The sequence below is a fragment of the Elgaria multicarinata genome, chromosome 14 (assembly GCF_023053635.1).
Source record: "Elgaria multicarinata webbii isolate HBS135686 ecotype San Diego chromosome 14, rElgMul1.1.pri, whole genome shotgun sequence".
Lineage (NCBI taxonomy): Eukaryota > Metazoa > Chordata > Lepidosauria > Squamata > Anguidae > Elgaria > Elgaria multicarinata.
In genome coordinates this window covers 24,930,315-24,953,646 of record NC_086184.1, presented here as the reverse complement: position 1 = coordinate 24,953,646, position 23,332 = coordinate 24,930,315, and the positions used below count along the sequence as shown (strand labels likewise).

Genomic DNA, 23,332 nt, shown 5'->3' with positions numbered 1-23,332 from the left:
CACCCTAGTAAAATGTTGGCTACTTATTTGGCTATGAACTTATGTGTGGTCCACTCATTCCATGTGCAAATCCATGTTTATAGTGGCTGGCACATTAAACAAAACTTTTAGGGAGCATTTCCATGGCTCCCAGAGTCTGGGTGGGCCATAGGATAGTTGATTCCTGGAACGGTGGTCGGGGACCTTGGAGACAAGAATCTGAGCTCCCCGTCCCCTCACAGCTGGTGTGGAGAGAACCATGCAAGAAGCAATCTCGGAGAAGAGAGAAAGGGGGCATGCTGATGGGTGGGTGGGGAAGGGAAGGGGGAGGCCAGCTTATGCTGTACCCCCAGGCCTTCTCCGCCTCCTTCCTCCCCCTGCTCAGAGGCTCCCTAGCTAGATGGGTGAAAAGCCCCGTCCACCCCAAATGCAGAGTGGGAGGAATGTGGAGGCAAAGATTGCCTTGCAGCTCCCGCTCATTGGTTGGCCATAAACCTCTGAGTTCGGAGGCTTACGGCCATCTCAGTAGGGTTGTGCCCTTCACCTTGTTTGGTTGATGGAACCAAAAGTGCAGGGCAGCATCTCTTGTAAATAAATAAGCAACGTTTAGGAGTCAATAATCCTGTGCATGTTTAGACAGAGAAAAGCCCTACAGCATTCCTGGGAGTGCCCTGGGTGTTTGGCCCAATAAAAAACAAACAACCTTGGATTTAAATAAAATCTTACCCCCCTCTACCCCTGCACAGTGCATTTCCTCACTGAGTGACTACAGGAAGCCCAAGTCACCTTATAGCTTCTGCAATCCTCGTGCTCTCCTTTCTTCTGTCACTGGATAACCTGCCGATTAAATAGGAGTAATCTAGGCCACTGCAGAAGACGCTGCCCACCGCGCTGAGGAGCAGGAGTTTACTGTCATCAGCTGATGCATTGCACAGCGCTCTCCGGACCTCCTTCATGATCTGCGGAGAACCGAAACGAATGCAGTTCTTTGAGGTATAGAAGTAGGGCGATCACCGGTTGAAAATAAATCACCAAAAGAATAGTCTCATGGTTTTCAGCAACTTCAAGTCAACTTATAGAACTTCTGTATCCACTTTGGGCCTTTGCACCCTTGATGTTCTTCTCAAAACTGCACATATCAACATATTTACTCAATATATCAATTTTTAATAAGATGCTTTCCTACAGCAAAGGCAACAGCTATTGCTATAGAAATAAAGAAGACTCGACTTTAAGGCCACCCTGGATTGTTTCTGGGCCTGCTAAGTCTTCCCAATTCCATACCTGAAATTGCACATTCCTGTCTTTCTTCCAGAGAAGCTTTTTACCTTGGCATCTGAGTGAAGGTGTGTCCAAACAGTGGGCTCTTATTGCTACTAGTCAAAAGGCATTGTGCAAGTATTGCCCCTTTTCCTCAAGTAGGGATATCAAAGAAAATCATTTGGAGGGTGGAATTTGGCAGGTTTTCTTACCCCCCCCCGACTTCATTCTGGTTCCCACTGTGGTGCCTGAATTGGGCCAGTTTGAGGATTTTCCTGGCATTTTGCACATTTCCCCCCGCAGGTTCTACTATTTGAGCAAATTTCTGAGCAATTTGAGCAAATTTCTGTGCAATTTGTGCAAATTAGGCCATAATTCGTGCACATTGCCCAGTAATTTGAGCACACTGCTCAGAAATTTGCACAATTTGCACAGAAATTTGCGCAACTTGTAGAACCTGTGAAAAGAAAATGCGCAAAACAGGCGCCAGAGTTCAGGGGAAAAGCTCGCAGCTTGACTCGCAAATGCAAATCGAGTTGTAAACGTTGCAGAACTTCGTTGAGTTGAAAAAGAACTGGATTTCCCAGCGATGGACACCTCTTCTCTCTCTCTCTCTCTCTCTCTCTCTCTCTCTCTCTCTCTCTCTCTCTCTCTCTCTTCTTGTAAGAAAAAAATGGAAGAAGCAGTGGGAAAACATGGGAGAGTTATGTTTGGACTTCCTGTGAAATTCTGTCAGTGAGGCAGGGTTTGAAGAGAACAGCAGCAGGCTCCTCGCTGCAGAGGTTCAGCCTCAATGTGTGGAGAGTGTTGGGGCGAGGCGTGGGGATGTGATGGAGACTACGGACCTAAGTGGCATCCCCTCCCCTCCCCCAGTTATAAACACTTGAGAAGAACACCTTCATTGGTCTTAAAGAGTATTGGGGGAAATGTAGTTTTCTGTGACTCAGACGGGCTGCCAATTCCAGGAGTACAGCTGTGTGGTTGGGAAACTTTAAAATTCTACCAGGAAGACAGCACTGAAATCCTCAGGGGAGATGAAATAATGACTATCTTGATTTCCTGTAAATTTAAAAATAATTCATAAAATACCCATAAAATGTTACAGGCTTAGTCCTATTAGTCTAGTAAAGCAGTAGTCTTCTCATTCCATTAGCACAGCCTTCCCCAAATGGGTGTCATCCAGATGTGTCGGACTTCAACTCCTGTGGTTGACTGGGGCATGCTGGGAGTTGTTCCTCAATGAATCTGGAAGGCACCAGTTTGGGAAGACGGCATTAACAGCTCTCCCCCCTCAACTTTCCCCGCTTATCCTGGGGAGTCCTTAGCCTCTGGTGTCTGTCCCTGCGAAATCATTGCCCATTTTTTTGTCTCCGTTTCCATTTTCGGGGATTCTGTCTTAAAACATGAGTGTGAGTAACAAGAATCCTCCATCTCCAAGTCTTACCTCTTTCCCTACTGGGGTCTCTGAAATGTTTGTATAGGAAATAGATGCATCTTGTGCCTAGCACACACAACGCAGAGATGCCAGGTGAATGATTAGTTCTGCTTTGTTTTTTTTCATACACGCAGGGAACTGAAATGCAATCATCAGGTCCTGAGGCATCTTAATTAATTGAAGATGAAATGGCATAAGCTACTGCCTCAAGGGAACAAAGCCTTATGGACATTGTGCTATGGCTGTGCCTTCAAGAAGTCAACAGTGGGCATTGCGTTTGACGGAATGCAAGATGGCGCCAGCCCACTGTGGACTGGAGGTATTGCACTGTGCTGAGTAAGTACATCTGGGGGAGTGCCTGGTGGCAAGACTGGTGGAGGCATCAGTGGCTTTCTTCCAAGGGCCCACTAAAGCCCGCCTCCAGCCCTGACATCCAGCCTCTTTCCTGACTGGCAAGCACCATCCTCTTCTCACACCAGGCTTCGCCCCCGACTTATGATCACTCTCAGTCTCCACAAGTCATCTGCGGACATGAACACAGGGAAACTGGTCATACCAGCAGCGCAGACTGTGTCTGAGGTGACTTTTAATGCATCATTTTACTGGGGTATACTTTTCTACTAATTGTTCTCTCAGGTGGTAAGTTCTTCAGAATTATCTCATCCTGGAGAATGAGTGAAAGACCAAAATATTCCAAGATATAGTAACTCTGAAGACCTAGTGTGGGCTCTCCCACATTAGAGGCATTCAAGAGGCAGCTGGACAGCCATCTGGATCTTTAAGGTGGATTCCTGCATTCGTTGGACTCAACGGCCTTATAGGCCCCTTCCAACTCTATTAATCTATGATTCTATGATTCTACCACTGAGGGGTAAATTCAGGAGGAAAAAAGAAAGGAAAAATAACATGACAACAACAACAACAACAACAACAACAATAATAATACCACCCTTGTAATTCAATGTCACCTAGGACCAAGCTCTGAGAAACCCAACAAAACTTGTAAATAGATTCCACATCTAGAGCCTATGATTCTAATCTTCATTTAAACTGTTGTGGGCATTAGCAATAAACTTAGAGATAGCTCCTTCACAGGTGGAGAGGGAGAAATCTTAAGCATAGATTAAGACTGGATTTTGTCCCAATTTTCAGGAAGGTTTCTTTTTTCTTTTTGCTTTGATGTTCGCCTGCATACCTCTGGAGTCAGTGCATTGTTATCTGAGGTCTGACTGGACAGGAGGATGTGCGTGAATCCATCTTCTTTGCGTACAACAATGTCTCTGAACCGACAGTTGCTCTCGTTTTGACGCACGCTGTACCTGAGTCTCTTATCAAAGACGTAATCTTTTTCCCCTTCCAGCTTCCTTTTCACAGTGCTATGGAGATTCAGGCTTCCATTCGCCAGAGAAGAACCTTTCAGAATGCAAAGAGTCAAAGGGAACACGCATCATTATCTCTATAACCCCCAAAAGAAGTAAACAGCCTTCTCAGTGATCGTTACCAATTTAGGGAATTCTTTGTCTCACGATACTTATTTTGCCCCTTCTCTTCTTGTGTTTTGCCATATATATTTTTTATTTATCTGCTGAACTTGCCTCTGCTTCATCATATTGTTGTTTGAATCAAATCCCTTATGCCTCGAGACTCTGTCCTTGCCGTAGTGACAAAGTGGAGGGTTCCCCTCACTATTTGTTCTGCTGCCCTATCTATTCTCAAATTCATTCTAAATATTTAGATTGGTTTTTTGAGGCAAAGTCCAGCTGGTCTGATTCAAAAAGAATACATGCAACAACAAGACTGTCATATTGGCGTTGGTCAACTTCGCTCTTGAAGCTCAAATGTATATAGCAAAATTTCTGACCTTATATGTATGATTTGTTGGTATTGCTTTTATTGTGCTTGTTGTAACAATGGGTTGGAACAATAAAGCTTTGTCACAGAATGTTATTTCATTTCACAATTGTCTTTAATTGTTTTAAGGTGCCTGGAATGGTGTGTAAGCACTGGAAAGCTGAGATATAAATCTTTATTGAGTTCACAAAAAAAACTTTTGGATTAACATGTTGTATTAAAGGCTTTCCATGTTCACTCAAGCCAAAAAATGCTGGGAACTTGGAGATGTCAAGAGCCACACATTTAATGGATGTATTATTTTTAGCAATAGGGATATGGGATGATATTCTATGCTGGAGCTAGCTCTAGCTTCACCATTATGGCTGGTGGATGGCTGTCGGTGGAGATGGCTTGGTGATGGTGGAAGTGTGGTGGATCTAAGTACCAGATTTGTCTGCTGGAACAGATGCATGGAATCTATGGAACTGAAGCTAGGATTCCATGTTAAATACCCAACTGGCAACAAATATCATCCATGCAGAATAAAAGAGCTGAAAATGATGATATGCTTTTTTTACAACACTATTCAGTTACCAATCTAGTGAAACTTAGGCCATAGCTAGACCTAAGGTTTATCCCAGGATCATCCCGGGTTCGTCCCTGCCTGAGCACTGGATGCCTGGTGTGGCACTTAGATGAACAGGTTTGACCCCAGGACAATCCTGGGATAAACCTTAGGTCTAGTTACGGCATTAGTGGCTGGCCAGAACGCAGAGTCTCTGAGGCTGATCTCCAGTCTGGGGCAACTTCATATACAGCAGGAGTGGCCTACAACTCAGCTAGGATTGATGGGAGTTGTAGGCCAAAACATCGGGAGAGCCACAAGTTGTCCACCCTCAATGTAGAGGTTGCCATTGGCTTTTATGTATCAGATATAGTCACCATTTCTTTTCCCTGACAGTCACATGCCTGTATGTTTTAAATTACTTGTTGATAAATGAATAAATATGATAAAGGGAGAAGAGACTTCAACAAGATGTGACCGTTGTGGTGTTCCTAAGGAGTAACAACAATCCTAGCTGAGTTGTAGGCCACTCCTGCTGTATATGAAGTTGCCCCAAACTGGAGATCAGCCTCAGAGACACTGCTTTCTGGCCAGCCACTAAGTTTCACTAGATTGGTAAATGATAGGGACGGCGGAGGGTTTTGTTTGGTCTGCATTTCAAAGCAAACCAACCTGATCCCCACCTCTTGAATCAATGTGTGGATAGCAACAGAGCTATCACTTGGATTTCACACTTTTCTGAATTGCAATGCAGTTCTTGACTAGTAAAATGTATCAAAATCTAGATTGTAGGATAAAATAATATAGAAATGCATCCTACTGTTGTGTGCATGCCTGACAACTATAGGATAAAATACATTAAGAAATCTATTTTTTGTTAAACATACACTTGAAAGTATATATTTAAATACGAATTTTCACGTGGATTCCCTCCCCCCCTAAAAACAACACACGCATAAATGTGGTAATGGAAATGATGAATGAATATATGCCAAACTGACGTGCACAAGAAACAGATTAGCTGTCCATCCAAAATCAGGGACAGAAGGTCTTTTTCAGTAGTGGCCACATATCTCTGGAATTCCCTTCCCCAAGAGGTGTGTATGGCCCCGTCACTGGTGGTTTTTAAACCGCTTTTAAAAACTTCCCAAATTATTATTCTCAGCTTTTTATTAATGGCTTTGTTTGGTTATCATGTTTTAGTTGCTGTTGTTTTGATTGGTCATCAACTGCTTTTATTCTTAGGTTTGAATTCTTTGATTGCTATAAGCTGCATTGTGAGATTTTTTACGCTAAACGGTAGGATGCAAATATGTTAAATTTATTATTTTATTTATTTATTTATTTATTTATTACATTTTTATTCTGCCCAATAGCCGAAGCTCTCTGGGCGGTTCACAAAAATTAAAACCACGAAGAACATAAAAACAACCAACAATTTAAAAACACAAATACAAAATACAATATAAAAAGCACAACCAGGATAAAACCACAGCAAAAATTGATATAGGTTAAAATATGAGATTAAAACAGCAAAGTTTAAATTTAAGTTAAATTAGGTGTTAAAATACTGAGAAAATAAAAAGATCTTCAGATGGCAACGGAAGGAAAACAATGTAAGTGCCAAGTGAACCTCTCTGAGGAGCTCGTTCCACAGCCAGGGTGCCACAGCGGAGAAAGCCCTCCTCCTAGTAGCCACCTGCCTCACTTCCTTTGGCAGGGGCTCACGGAGAAGGACCCCTGAAGATGACCTTAGGGTCCGGGCAGGTACATATGGGAGGAGGCGTTCCTTCAGATAACCTGGCCCCAAGCCGTTTAGGGCTTTGAATGTTAGTATCAGCACTTTGAATCGGGCCCGGACCTGGACTGGCAGCCAATGAAGTTGTAGAAGGACTGGCGTGATATGAAATAAATGAATAAATATTAAATCTGGACTTCATTGTTGGTCCTTATATCTGAACTGTAATGAAACATGCCGCTTCTTGGCTCCGGACAGTTGAGTGTAATTTCAATCAGAATCAAAACAAATGGAACCTAGATCTGCATTTCATAGATTGGATTCATATTTGCTAAGTTAAAGAACTGGTGGACTGCCATGGGAATTTAAGATAAATCATGGCACAATCCTATGTATGTTTGGACAGGAAAAGTCCTACAACTCCCAGCATGCCCCAGCCAGCCATGCTTTGGCAGCACACAAAAACAGTAGACATTTTTCAGTTGATATCACTGGGGCATGGATTATGTGCTCTTAGGCTGTTGGAAGAAAAATGTCTACATAATTTGTGACTGGACAGCCTCTATAAACATTTTACTCCAGACATAATGGCCTCTATAAACATTATACTCCAGATATAATGGGTCGGATCCATAATTAATCAAATCTAGACTTAATTGCAGTAGACCCATTGGATTCAATGGGGATTGAATTAATTGTGACTGAAGTTTCATTGATTTCAATAGGTCTACTCCAAATGTGGCTGTTGGATCCAATCCATTCATCATATATATTGCACCCACTGCCTCTTTCATTATTATGTTTATTAATACATTAAGAAGTTATTTTAAATATCTAATATTGTCAGAGCAGCAACTTTTATACTGTATATTTGTATTGTTTTATTCTTGCAGCAAGCACTTTAATTAATTTTTCTCTGGAGTCAAATCTGCATCAAATTTAATGGAGCCCTACTAGAGATAGTTTGTGAAATAATGATTATGGATGGTGATTATTAATCATATAGAAAACCCCTTAAATTAGTTCCTCAGATTAGAAGAGCCCATTTGAAGTTCTTAATGAGATTTCATTATTCTCTCCCCCCCCTTCCTTCCAAAAAGCGTAATGTGGGATAATAGTAATATGTGATTTATTGGTGCATGTAGTGTCATTTATGTAATCTGACAAATTACAGTTTGGATACTGTGAGTTCACTCCATGCTTAAACCAACTATGTAATAAAGCAGAACAAGTGGAAGATTGTCACTCAGTTATTATCATCATCATCATCATCATCATCATCATCATCTAAATTTCTATACCGCCCCATAGCCGTGTCTCTCGGGGCACTTTACATAAGATTAAAAGAATTAAAAACAATATACAAAATTTAAAATCACAAAAACATGCAACGTACATACAAACATACATCTAACAACAACAACAAATTTAAAACCAACTATTAAAACAGATCCAGGATCAATGAAGCTCATCACATATTGCTAAATGCCTGAGGAAAGAGAAAAGTTTTAACCTGGCACCAAAAAAATAGTAATGTTGGCGCCAGGTGGGCCTTGATGGGGAGATCATTCCATAATTGTGGGGCCACTACAGAGAAGGCCCTCTCCCTTGTTGCCGTCTTCCGGGCCTCCCTCGGAGGAGGCACCCGGAGAAAGACCTTAGATGTTGAACGTAGTATATAGGTAGGTTCATATATGTTGGGAAAGCCGTTCTGTCAGGTACTGTGTTCCTGAGCCTTGTAAGGCTTTATAGGTTAGAACCAGCAGCTTGTAAAGCGCATGCCTTGTTTGCAAAAGGTGTTGGGTTCAATCCAGTGGCATCTTCATGTAAAGCTGGGAAAGGCATCTGTTTGAAAGTCTGAAGAGCTATAGCCAGTCAGAGCAGGCAATACTGAGCTAGATGAACCAATGATCTGATTTGGTATGGATGGGTGGGGCGATTGCTGAGTGTGGGTTGTTTATTGAACCACGTCTTAACTTGCTGTCTGAACCCAGGCCTTTTCGGCAAGTTGGCTTGTTAACCATGCAGTGTGGCTTGTTAACCACCCTGAACAACCCAACAACAACCCATAGGTTCTCAAGATGGCTTGTTTGAGAAAAATAAGCCGCCCTGCAATTGTCTAGGGTACAACAGCCAGACACTTGATAAGAGGTAGAGGAAATCCCAGAGCAGAGCTGCACCCAAATGGGACTCCATCTGCAAACAAGAAGCCATTTCCATTTCCCATGATCCCTTGGAACTCCCAATGTAACTCCTTACAAAACACAGGTTGAAAGCCACTGAGTTAGAGTCCACGAGTCGTTCTCTAAGGGCTTGCTGACAAGAGCAGTTCCTCTTACCTTTAAGAAGCCATTATTCCTCCTTGTCCAGTTGTGCACCTATGATGGTATGTATGGGGGAACAGGATAGTGTGAAGCAGGTGGTTCAGGGACGCTGCCACAGCAATTACAGCGACTGTAGCAGCTGGAAAGAGTTGCCCCAGGGTTGTGAAAATGATAATGCACAACTGCTGGCAGTATCTACTCGCAGCCTGGCTTAAATTAATATTTCCCTAGCTAAGGGTGTGTGGCGTGTGTGTGTGTGTGTGCAGTGCCAAAGAAGGAAATTGGCAGTTCATGTGTAGGTGAAATGACATTTGAAATCTAGCCTTGATGAGAAAATGTAGCCACAGAGCAGTACTGGATGATAGAAGACAGAATGTCAGTGTTGAATCATATCCTAATGGTCAAACAATATATGTGTTCCAACAATTGTCTTGTCTTCATTAGAGCACTGACAAATAAGGGAAGCTCAGGTAGATTAAATGGCAGAAGTGATGAGTACTTCAACTTGCTTGGCTGAATTACTCAGTAATTATTTCTAAAATGAGATCTTATGAGCATGTGCGCACACATACATACATACGTGCGCAAACCTCTGCATGGAGGAAACAGGGATATACATAAGATCAAAAGAAGAGCCATACTGGATCAGACCAAGGTCCATCTCATCCAGCATTCTTTTCACACAGTAGCCAACCAGGTGCCAATAGGATTCCCACAAGCAGGACATGAGTGCAACATCCAGCCCATGTTCCCCAACAATTGATGTACATCAGCAAACTGCATCTGATAGTAGGGGTGTGCTCCGCTCCGTTTTGGATCCCCGAATCCGAAGTGGAGCGGGCCGATCCGGACCTCCGAAGTCCGGTTCTGGATTAGATCGGGGGAGGTCTGGAGTGGTTCAGAATGGTCCAAAGCAATTCGGACCGTTCCAAAGCTCTGGACCCAGGTAAGTGGGGGAGGGGAGCTTACCTGGCTCCCCTGTCCACCACCGCCACAGTCTGTGCGGTGACGGCAGCAGAGCCAGGTAAGTGGGGAAGGGAGGAGGGGGGCTTCAGCAAACTTAGCCACCTGACTCTTCACTCCTAATTTCAGATCTAAGAAGTTGAAAAGCATTGGTCCCAATGCAGATCCTTGTGGGACCCCACTGTTTACGTCCCTCCATTTATTCCTACTCTTTGGTTTTTGTTCTTTAAGCAGTTATTGAACCATAAGAGGGCCTTTGCTCTTATTCCATGATTGCTCAGTTTGCTCAGGAGTCTTTGGTGAAGTCCAAGTCAATAATATACTTGCCTTTCTCCACAAGGATTATTCAAAACCTAGCAGAACTTCTTGTATAAATGATCACAGGTGTGAAGTAGTGCAAGCAGTCCATTTGTGCATCTGATATCTCTGCACAAGAGGATACCTACCATATTTATTTACAGCATTTTTACCTTCGAACCAAAAAAGGCTCCCAAGGGGCTTACATGGATTAATTATAAGAAGACCCCTGACCTCAGTCAAGGACTGCTGCTTTAAAACGGAAATTTATTACTGTTCGAAGCAGTAGAGGCTGGTGGTTCCCATGTCAGTGGGGTGATGAATTTCAGTCAAAACTCTAAAGGAGCTACCCAGGTTGCGTCCACCCCTTGGCTAGCTCCTTTAGAGTTCTGACTGAAACCTGGAGCAGATTCACCGACTGCACTGACATCGGAGTCACCAGCTTCCACTGCTTCGACGATTACTTGACATGTTTTGACAATGAGAAGGGTCTCACTCATGGGCAAAGGGCCTTTGTGCGTCTTACTCTGGTACACCAGTTAAAACAATTCACTCCGGGAATATCCTTTTCATTACGGGAATACTTTGGACCAACTGTCAAATAATAATAATTCCCTCTAAGAGCACACTCAAATGGTGAGTGCCAATAGGACTGGGCACAAAAAAGGACCGTTAAGAAACAGGGAGATAACATCATGTTGGCGGGGAAAACCCTGGTTTTCAAATGTAGAAAAGCTATTTGAGGAAAACACACACACCAAGGGGGTAACACCCTCCCCAAAGCAGCCCAATGAGGATCTGAAAAGGCTCCTTACTTAACACACTAGGGTCCCAATCCAAATCAGTGTGTGTGCATGTGCATTCACTCCAGACTAAAAATGAAAAAAAGACATGTGGTTGTGTCCAGTGTTAGTCCTATTTATAACAGACCCATTGAAATGAATGGGACTTAAGTTTTGTATGCAAATGGCCTATGGCCCAGGAAAAAAAAAGAAAGGAAAGGAACCTCTCGTGCAAGCACTTGAGTCATTAATGACTCCTTCGCTGACGTTTTCTTGGCAGACTTTGTAGGGGGGTGGTTTGCCATTGCCTTCCCCAGTCGTGGTTACCTTTACCCCAGCTAGCTGGGTACTCATTTTATCGACCTCGGAAGGATGGAAGGCTGAAAGGCTGAGTCGACCTGAGCCGGCTGCCCGAGAACCAGCTTCTGCTGGGATCGAACTCAAGCCGTGGGGAGAGTTTCAGCTGCAGTAACTGCCGCTTACCACTCTGCGCCACACGAGGCCCAAGCAAGAAATAAAAATGAATGATGGTGAAAGTCCCATCAATTGCAATGCATCTACTCTGACTAGGACTAACCTTGGACACTACCCATAGTTGCTAGACACATGTTTAAAGTCTGGTATGTTTTGACCCGAAGGCAAACCTATCTGTGACAAAAGGCATTTAAATTAGGGGTGTGCACGGAACCCCCGCTCCACCCCGCGGGCCGATCCGAAAATTTCGGATCGGCCTGCTCCGCTCCGCCCCGCTCATACTCCGCTCCTCTTCGCCACGGAGCTCCGGCTCCGAATCGGAGCTCCGCAGTGGAGGGGAGTGGTGCCAGGTAAGGCCGGGAGAGGAGGGCAGGGGGGTTTACCGGGCCCTGCTGCTGTTGCCGCCCGTGTGGCAACGGCGGCAGGGCCCGGTAAGGGACCAAGGGGGAGGGGGGCCTTACCTGCCTCCGTCCGCGGTCCGTCGGCTTCTTCAATTGAGCCTGCGGTTCAGCCAGGAAGTCTGGGCCGCAAGTGCGGCCTAGACTTCCTGATTGAACCGCAGGCTCAATTGAAGAAGCCGATGGACCACGGATGGAGGCAGGTAAGGGAGAGGAGGGGGCGTTTACCGGGCCCTGCCGCTGTTGCCGCATGGGCGACAACGACAGCGGCAGGGCCCGGTAAACCCCACTTACCTTTCCGGCGGAGCTCCGGATCGAGGCGAAGGATCCGCCTTCACCTCGATCCTCTTTGCTACGCTCCGCCGGCCCCCCAATCCTCTTCGCCTCTGCCTTAAGGGGAGGCGAAGCACCCCGCTCCGCTTCTAATTCGCCGGTCCGATTAGAAGTGGAGCACATCCCTAATTTAAATACAACAGAAGTATGGTTTGCTTGTTTTTCAAGGAAGTGTAACTATTTGTGTTTTCAAATGCAAATTTAATTGATTAATTGGTCAGCTAAAACACACACAAATAATTCAATAACACTTCCTTAATCCGGTGACAGGCAGCCCCAATGAGTAGGACTTGGGAGGGTAATGGAATTAGTTCTGAAGGAGATCCAAGTTGGCTCAACTACAGCGAAGTCTGGAGGATGCTGAAAGAAAGATCACATGCTAGTGAATTTGGTGAAGATGAAGGCTGATTTGGGCTTAGTGGGCTGCTAATCTACATGCTATTGAGGAATAAGCAACAGCTGTTGAAGGTACAGATGGTAATGGAAGAGGGCAAGAGATTAATCCTTTGGGAAATCTAACACAACACAACCCCTTTCATCAATCAGGTTACCATTATTTGTTTTTTCCTCGTTTGCTCAAAGAGAGCGCCCAGCGAGCGAGCTGAAGAGGTGACAAAAGAGGCTGTTAACCTCACAGCAGTCTCCCAAGCAAAGCAAAGCGCGAGCGCAAAAGGATGGGAATTCAAACTACGGTTAGTCCACGGGAGATCCATTGCCGCATTTGTGAGAAGTGAAAAGGAGAGGCTACGGACAACATGAGCTGGCATGTAATGGGATACTGTGCCGTGTGCATTTTGCTGTTTTATGCGTCAAAATTTAATCCACGTAATCTGATGGCAGCCTGAATCACACGGCCTCCTGAACTTCACAACATGACCAAGTGCCATAATAGGACGACACTGTTCAGACGACACGCTAAGCCATGGTGGTTAAGCATTTGAGCTAAACATTATGGCATAGTCTGTCATGTGAACCATGACTTAGCATGTTGTGCAAACCATCCCTAACCATGGTGGCTACATGACCATGGTTTAAGGACACTCACTAAGCGTTTGCTGCAAAAGGATTAGCAGCCTAGCCATGGCTTAGTTTGTTGCTTGAACAGGCCCGATGAGATTTACCAGGTTATGGGAGGAGAAAACGGACGCTGTTTTGTTCCATTCTCTCTGGTGCTTGGAAAGACACTTGGAGCCATTGAGAACAACTTGCGACAGACGTGTCACCTCCCATTCCATCCAAAACATGTGGCGAAAATAGCAGACAGGTCTACTCCAGCACACCTCCAGTACCCATGTACATGCCCCTCAGAGCTGATTGGCTGTTCGATGACACCAGAACACGCGGCGAACAACAACGACCTCATAAAGGAGGGGGGCACACCGCACATGTTCTTTGGAATGGACGCAAGAGAGCCGGAAAAAACATGACAAAAAGCAGGCAGGGATATTCTGGTATAACTGAGAGGTGGACCCCCGGAAAGCCCTTACACGTTTAAGGTTTGAACAAATGGATACTGTGAAGAAATGGGGGAGATTCCACGGCATACCAGTAGAAGACAGGTTATGTGTTTGTGGAGAGCCAGTTCCAGAGGACATAGCACACTATGTATTTGACTGCCCCTTATATATAGATATAAGGAAAAGTTATTTAGAGCCTTTTTTAAAGGAAGTGAAATACTGGGGTGCTAAGGAAAAACTGAGTTATTTATTATATTCAACCAACCCATATGTGATACAAAGGGTTGCACTATTTGCAGTGAAAGCTAATAGATGTAGAGCAAAGTTTTTAGATACTATTGGTGTGTGTTGTTATAAAGATTCAGAGATATAAATGAAATGTCATTGAGAAGCAATTAAAGGTTTCTGTGTGTCCGCTGTGCTCCTATCTTACTACCCTTTTAGTAATGCATGTTACGTTTTTGATAGCTCTGTAATTTTTAACCATATGTAATTTTTATCGTGTATAGTATAGCAAAATGTCATGTTTGTATGTGTTGCAATGATCTGTGGATTGAGCAATAAACATATTGATTGATTGAGAGGTGGACCCAAGATTACCATGGGAGCAGGTGACTGAGGTACAGCCCTGCAATAAGTGGCTGGTATAGACTCCCCCTATAACTCCTTTCCACTCAAAAAGCACTGAGCACAGCATTTTATAAAAGAAAATCCAAATTTAAAAAACCTTCCATGTTCACTGCCGTTTCCTGGAGTCCCTAGCCCCTCTGTGGGGTACCTAGAAAAAACAGCGACCATTTGTTCAACTACAAAGCACAGTCTCGCAAAGTTAACATGTGGCAAAATGGTATTTTGCCAGCATTTCGGAAAGCAATCGGCGCAAACAGGGATTTCCTTGGGAGAGAAACTACCGTAGTAGTGCAATTAAGGATTGTCCCTGGGTCTACGAAGGTACGAGAGTGGAAGAGGGTATCGTGAAATAAAACAAGCATTCTTTAGGAAATGGTGCAGACAATTAGATCACTGGAGAGAGAGAGAGAAAAGGACAACTTAATGGATTGGCAGTTTTTTTTTTAAAAAAAAAATGCTGTCAAGGAACTTGACAAAACAATCACTCTCAATTACAGTATCACAAAAGAAGCAGACAGCAATGTGATAACAAAAGACAGCCTATGTCAATGGAAGATGACAGAATACCATTGCGAGTCAGAGTAGGAGATACCTCAATAGATGTTCTGTATGTTATCAAGGGCTTGGCCAACGTGGGCCGGGAGACACCCGGGGAAGCTTTTGACATCTGCTGGCTGATAGCAAAGTGCCTGGAGAGCTAAGCTTGCAGCATGAATTAGTTTCTTGTTCTAGTTTGACTGCATTGGCCATCAGCTACTGTTCAACAGTTGGCTGCAGAAGATCAGGGTCACCTTCCATTCCTTCTACCCTATATTAACAGCTGTGCAGAAAAGAAGAAACTCAACGGGTGCAGCCTTTTCCTAATGCAGAGCTTAAGAAAAGGAGAAAGCTAATGGCTCAAAGTTGCAAAAGCCTCAACTGCAGTCGAGAATCTTTACCCCTGCCCTACAGCCTTTGTGAAATTGGAGTACCCCCAGACACTCCATGGGGTTATCTAGGGTGACCATATAAAAAGGAGGACAGGGCTCCTCTATCTTTAACAGTTGCATAGAAAAGGGAATTTCAGCAGGTGTCCTTTGTATATATGGAGAACCTGGTGAAATTCCCTCTCCATCACAACAGTTAAAGGTGCAGGAGCTATACTAGAGTGACCAGATTTAAAAGAGGGCAGGGCACTTGCAGCTTTAACTGTTGTGATGAAGAGGGAATTTCACCAGGTTCCCCATATATACAAAGGACACCTGCTGAAATTTCCTTTTCAATACAACTGTTAAAGATACAGGAGCCCTGTCCTCCTTTTCATATGGTCACCCTAGATAACCCCATGGAGTATCTGGGGGTACTCCAATTTCACAAAGGCTGTAGGGCAGGGGTAGAGTCTGGAAGGAAGGGGCCATTTCACTGCAGGATGAATAAAAAACAGATGATGTTTAAATAAATTTGTTTTGATACTTAAATTGTTTTTTATTTTATTCATTTAAAATTAAAATTGGATTTTTTTTTAAAAAAAACCCATAAATAAAATACTGAATTTCTCTCTCATTTGAAAAAGCAACAACATAGCTACAATTAAATCTCATCATAAATATGCTAAACCTGCACTTACAGACTGATCAAAATTAATTAACAGCTGTCATACTCACACACATTTTTTTTTAATACAATACAAATTTATTTTTATAGTAAAAGCCATTACAAAGAAACAGGACACATAGAAACAAAAGTAAAATACACATCAGTTTAAAATAATGTAAAAAAAATCCAACTGTAATGGTTTAAAACTAAATGGATCAGTACAACCAGAGGTATGTCGGTATACCATTGGAAGATGGGACCCCCAGGTCGGAAGATGGTCAAAATGCTACTGGGGAGGAACAGAGGATAAGTTCAACTAGCCCCAGATGTGATGACGCAGCTAGCTCAAAGCCGAAAGGACGGCTAGCGGCCGACGGTGCTGGTGGTGAGCGACGAATCCGATGTTCTAAAGATCAACACACCATAGGAACCTGGAATGTAAGATCTATGAGCCAGGGCAAATTGGATGTGGTTATTGGTGAGATGTCAAGATTAAATATAGATATATTGGGTGTCAGTGAACTGAAATGGACTGGAATGGGCCACTTCACATCAGATCACCACCAGATCTACTACTGTGGACAAGAGGATCACAGAAGAAATGGAGTAGCATTCATAATTAATAATAAAGTGGCTAAAGCAGTGCTTGGATACAATCCAAAAAATGATAGAATGATCTCAATTCGAATTCAGGGTAAGCCATTTAACATCACAGTAATCCAAATATATGCCCCAACCACAGATGCTGAAGAAGTAGAAGTAGATCAGTTCTATGAGGATCTGCAGCACCTACTGGATAATACACCAAAAAGAGATGTTATTTTCGTTACAGGAGACTGGAATGCCAAGGTGGGTAGTGAAATGACATCTGCAATTGCAGGTAAGCATGGTCTAGGAGAACAAAATGAAGCGGGACATAGGCTGATAGAATTTTGCCAGGACAACTCACTGTGCATAACAAACACTCTCTTCCAACAACCTAAAAGACGGCTTTTTACATGGACTTCACCAGATGGCTGACATTGAAATCAGATTGACTACATCCTTTGCAGCCAAAGGTGGAGGACATCTATACAGACGGCAAAAACAAGACCTGGAGCTAACTGTAGTTCAGATCACGAACTTCTTATTGCACAATTTAGAATCAAACTAAAGAGAATAGGGAAGACCCACAGATCAGTTAGATATGAGCTCACTAATATTCCTAATGAATATGCAGTGGAAGTGAAGAATAGATTTAAGGGACTAGATTTAGTAGATAGGGTCCCGGAAGAACTATGGACAGAAGTTCGCAACATTGTCCAAGAGGTGGCAACAAAAAACGTCCCAAAGAAAAAGAAAACCAAGAAGGCAAGATGGCTGTCTGCTGAGACACTAGAAGTAGCCCAAGAAAGAAGGAAAGCAAAAGGCAACAGCGATAGGGGGAGATATGCCCAATTAAATGCAGAATTCCAGAGGTTATCCAGAAGAGATAAGGAATTATATTTAAACAAGCAATGCGCGGAAGTGGAAGAAGACAATAGAATAGGAAGGACAAGAGACCTCTTCCAGAAAATTAGAAACATCGGAGGTAAATTCCAGGCAAAAATGGGTATGATCAAAAACAAAGATGGCAAGGACCTAACAGAAACAGAAGAGATCAAGAAAAGGTGGCAAGAATATACGGAAGATCTGTATAGGAAGGATAATAACATCGAGGATACCTCAGACAGTGTGGTCAGTGAGTTAGAGCCAGAGATCCTGAAGAGTGAGGTTGAATGAGCCTTAAGAAGCATTGCTAATGACAAGGCAGCAGGAGACGACGGTATCCCAGCTGAACTGTTTAAAATACTGCAAGACGATGCTGTCAAGGTGATGAATGCCATATGCCAGCAAATTTGGAAAATACAAGAATGGCCATCAGACTGGAAAAAATCAAATTATATCCCCATACCCAAAAAGGGAAACACTAAAGAATGTTCAAACTATCGGACAGTGACACTTATTTCACATGCCAGCAAGGTAATGCTCAAGATCCTGCAAGGTAGACTCCAGCAATTCATGGAGTGAGAATTGCCAGATGTACAAGCTGGGTTTAGAAAAGGCAGAGGAACTAGAGACCAAATTGCCAATATCCGCTGGATAATGGAGAAAGCCAGGGAGTTCCAGAAAAACATCTATTTCTGTTTTATTGACTATTCTAAAGCCTTTGACTGTGTGGATCATAACAAACTGTGGCAAGTTCTTGGTGGAATGGGGATACCAAGTCATCTTGTCCGCCTCCTGAGGAATCTGTATAACGAACAAGTAGCAACGGTAAGAACAGACCACGGAACAACGGACTGGTTTAAGATTGGGAAAGGAGTTCGTCAGGGTTGTACACTCTCACCTTACCTATTCAACTTGTATGCAGAACACATCATGCGACGTGCTGGGCTTGACGAATCCAAGGCTGGAGTTAAAATCGCAGGAAGAAACATTAACAATCTCAGATATGCAGATGACACCACACTGATGGCTGAAAGCGAGGAGGAGCTGAGGAGCCTTGTGACAAGGGTGAAAGAAGAAAGTGCAAAAGCCGGGTTGCAGTTAAACCTCAAAAAAACCAAGATTATGGTAACCAGCTTGATTGATAACTGGCAAATAGAGGGAGAAAACGTGGAGGCAGTGACAGACTTTGTATTTCTGGGCGCAAAGATTACTGCAGACGCTGACTGCAACCAGGAAATCAGAAGATGTTTACTTCTTGGGAGGAGAGCAATGACAAATCTTGATAAAATAGTTAAGAGCAGAGACACCACACTGACAACAAAGGTCCGCATAGTTAAAGCAATGGTATTCCCCGTAGTAACCTATGGCTGCGAGAGCTGGACCATAAGGAAAGCTGAGTGAAGGAAGATAGATGCTTTTGAACTGTGGTGAGAGCGCCTTGGACTGCAAGAAGATCAAACCAGTCCATACTCCAGGAAATAAAGCCAGACTGCTCACTCAAGGGAATGGTATTAAAGGCAAAACTGAAGTACTTTGGCCACATAATGAGAAGACAGGATACCATGGAGAAGAGGCTGATGCTAGGGAAAGTGGAAGGCAAAAGGAAGAGGGGCCGACCAAGGGCAAGATGGATGGATGATATTCTGGAGGTGACAGACATGACCTTGGGGGAGCTAGGGGTGGCAACGGCCGACAGAAAGCTCTGGCTTGGGCTGGTCCATGAAGTCACGAAGAGTCGGAAGCGACTGAACGAATAAACAACAATAGATCTGCTTATTGCAAATTTCTCTCTTTAAAATTGCTGCTTTGAAGGCAAACTGGGCCATCTTTCAATCTGTCCCCCAGTAAGAAGTTTGTTTCTATGTGTCCTGTTTCTTTGTAATGGCTTTTGTTATACAATTTATTTATTTATTTATTTATTTATTACATTTATATACCGCCCCACAGCCGAAGCTCTCTGGGCAGTTCACAAAAGTTTAAACAGTAAACATTAAAAAGTATACAAAATTTAAAAACCATACAAAAAAAAAAGTATTGTTGTTGTATTGACACACATTGGTAGGAAATGCAATCAAATGTGGGCATACCTATTAGTTTTTTATGTTGTGAAAATGGCCCTGTACAGCTTAGCTACCAGCTTCTGCTTCTTGACAGTTCTGAGTTTTTGGTTTCTGTTTCTCTGACTAAAGTCACATGTGCCATGATACATGACGGGCAGGACTGCTGTTCTGTCTTTATGCGGTGATGGAGCTGGGCCAAGTAAGGCAATGGAGTTAATTCAGACAGAAAGACGGTGTAGAATGGTGGATAAAACCCCTGATGAGGTTCTTTAAAATTTAAATCTGTTCTTTCAAAAAGTGTAAATACACTAAATAATCTGGGTATAAGCATGTTAATCAGACAGTTAACTAAATCAGTTTTAAACCTGCCATATATTGAGTTAAAATTGGCTTTTCTATCCAAATGAAGAATCAGCCTGATCATTTCTCAAACAGGAATATTTACCCTCTACCTACCACACAGGCAATTCATTTTCACCTGATGAAAACAAACGGTTCTTGTCTGCCCAGTAACGATCAAACTTTGCTTTGACCTATCAGTCATGAGCATTTAGATTTTGCTTCCTACTTAGCTTTTGTGAGAGCGAGGCTGGGCCGAGATGTGAGTGAAGTGGAAAGGATAATGGCCTGTGCGCATTCTCCTGCATTTCTGTACTTGGGTTAATTTATTTCTTTATTTCTTTCTGTACTTAGGTTGCAATTCCATAGCCTCTTTCCTGAGACTATGGGCTCATCTACACCAAGCAGATATTCCACTATGAAAGTGGTATGAAAGCGTTATATAAAAGGCAGGAGCCACACTATTGCTTTATAGCGGTATTGAAGTGCACTGACAACTGTTGGGACCCATGACACAGACCATATACTGCTTTCATACCACTTTCATAGTGTTATATCCTGCTTGGTGTAGATGTGTCATGGGCCCCAACAGTTGTCAGTGCACTTCATTACCACTATAAAGCAGTAGTATAGATCCTGCAGTACACTTCAATATTACTATAAAGCAGTAGTGTGGCTCCTACCTTTTATGTACCGTTTTCATACCGCTTTCATAGTGGAATATCCTGCTTGGTGTAGATGAGCCCTTTGCCACATTGAACTCAGTGGAATTATTTTTGAGTAAACATGTATAGGATTGCGCTGTTAAGCTCAAACTGTCATGGGTTCTGGACATAAGAGACACCCTATAGGGGAATATTTTAAAGACAATGCCCTCTATAGGTAAAAAAAATTAAAAACATGCAAAATGTATACAGTGAGACAGGCTCTGTCTTCATGGCGCAGAGTCATAGAATCATAGAATAGTAGAGTTGGAAGGGGCCTATAAGGCCATCGAGTCCAACCCCATGCTCAATGCAGGAATCCACCCTAAAGCATACCTGACATATGGTTGCCCAGCTGCCTCTTGAAGGCCTCTAGTTTGGGATCGCCCACAACCTCCTTAGGTCATTGGTTCCATTGTCATACTGCTCTAACAGTCAGGAATCTGGCTTCCTGTAACTTGAGCCCGTTAGTCTGTGTTCTGCACTCTGGGATGATCGAGAAAAGTGGGTACTGCCTTCCCACAAAACCTTGCGGTTTTACTCTCACTGGGTAATCCCAACACCAAGGAGGGGGCACAGGGATTCTGGTGGTTACACGGGTACCAGAGCCACATTCCTGCCCTCTTCCTGGTGGAAGGTGAATTGCTGGTTGCCTCCCACCAGAACCATCCCCCGGATTTGCCCCAGGGATGATGTCAGATGGCGGAAGAGCTGTACTGACTTGGCTCCCAATGAAAAAGTCAGGGTAAGTCCCCAACTCTTTCAATGCGCAGCTCCATGGGACGCAGCGCAGGTTCACAGCCACCGCAGGGCTTGCCCTGTGTAAAGACCGCCCCCAAGAGATGCAAAGCCTCCTTGTAAGAAGGAAACCGTATAAATAATACTCTGGGATGCAATCCTTTGCATGCTTAGACAGGAAAAAAAAGTCCTACGTTGCTGGCTGGAGAATGTTGTAGGACATTTTTCAGTCGAAACTTGCATAGGATTGCCCCTTAGTTGTAAATTAGCATGGTTTAGTGGTCAGATTTGCACGACTGATCAGGAAATAGATGAAAAGGTTTCAGTGGGAAACATGGCTTAAATCAGTAATTTAAACCGACCTTCTTTTTCTTGCTGATTTAAATCACCTAGATTTAAACCCACCCACCCTGTTTCACTGAACCGTTTCTCCTTGAATTACTGGCTCAATTTCACAAATTTATAGTTGAATCACTGTTTCCCCCCCCCCCAACCCTTGTTTTCTAGATCATTTATTTAAAATGAGCATTATAGTGTTCCCGTCCCTCCTGTCCATCATCATTTGCAACCTGTGGTCTAGCCAGTTTCTCAGTTGCTTCTCTCTCTCCCTCCCCTATTTCATTTCGGTTACCTCATCTCTCTTCCTCTGGCTCCATTGCACCGTATGCATATGTTGCAGTGCGTGTGTGGCTGGCCAATGTAAAGCAATTTTGGCCGGCATCCTGACCTCATGAGCACAGAATTTGCCGACGACAGGAGCCCAGGGCTCAAAGACGCCGGGGAAGGAAAAAAAGAAATAAAATGGAAAGTCAGCTTCTCTTTGCTGCTTCCTGCAGGAGGGAACTGACTTGAATGAAGGCAGCAATGCGAGAAAGCCAGACATGAAGGAAGGGAACGGAGTAGGAGTGGGGCGGGGGGGAAGAGAGTACACCTCATCTGAAGAAACGCTGGAAGGGTTTTGCCAGTTCTTATGCTCCAAAGCCACCCAGAAATATCTCACTACCTTGATATTTCAGGCTAGATGAAACCCTATGCAGGAAAGCAAATCTTTTGTCAAAAAGAAGAAGAGGTACCAGTTTTACTCCAAATAACTGCTGATAATAAGAACAACTAGATCCATTGAACTCGATGGAACTTAAATTAGCCATGACTAATTTAAGTCCTACTACATAAAAAGATCCCTGTGCTAGATCAGTCCACAGACCTATCTAGTCCAGGATTCTCTTCTCAAAGTTCCCAACCAGATGCTTGTGGGAAGCCTGCATGGCTCGCAGCATTCTCCTCCAATGCTTTGTTGCCACCTCGTAACATCTACCACCTGAGGCAACTGCCTCACCCTGCCCAATGGTAGGGCCAGCCCAGGAGGCATACTTCCTCCGATAATGGAGGTAATATATTAGCCAGTTCTGACTAATAGCTATTGATAGCCTTCTCCTCCAGGAATTCATCCGCCCCCTTATAAAGCCATCCAAATTGTGGTAGCAAATTCCGTAGTTTGACTATGTGCTGTGTGAAGGACTTCCTTTTATTTGTCCTGTATCTCCCACCATTCAGCTTCATGGAATGACCCCACTGGGTTCTAATATTATGAGGAAGAGAGAGAAGTTGTGAGTGTAACTTCCCTCTATCTGCTTTCTCCACACCATGCAATATTTATACATCTCTATCACGTCACTTATTACTCGTCTTGTTTTCTAAGGGAAACAGCCTCCAAATATTGTATCCTTTGCTCACAGGGAGTTGCTCTAGCCCCTTGAACACCTTGAATGTCCTTTTCTAGCTCTACAATATCTCCTCTTTTTTAGTTGGCGTGACCAGAACTGTACAGAATATTTCCAAGCATGGTCGCACCATAGATTTGTACAAGGGCACTTTGATATTGGCAGTTTTATTTTTAGTCCTTTTCCTAATTCTGCTCAAAATACCCATTGTATCCTCATGACAAGGAGGTAGCTTCAGCACCAGCTCTACCGTTAGG

At 43.5% G+C, this 23,332-nt stretch overlaps 1 protein-coding gene across 1 annotated transcript in view; it reads right to left on the bottom strand.

Annotated features, from left to right (window-relative positions):
- CDYL2 (chromodomain Y like 2) overlaps positions 1-23,332 on the bottom strand; it is an 89,577-nt gene that overhangs the window by 9,684 nt on the left and 56,561 nt on the right. Inside the window, exons 3-4 of the mRNA XM_063141223.1 lie at positions 3,870-4,087; positions 766-938 (exon numbers count right to left, since the gene is read on the bottom strand). Of these exons, the coding sequence (XP_062997293.1) occupies positions 766-938; positions 3,870-4,087 (391 nt within the window). The remainder of the gene's footprint in view (positions 1-765; positions 939-3,869; positions 4,088-23,332) is intronic.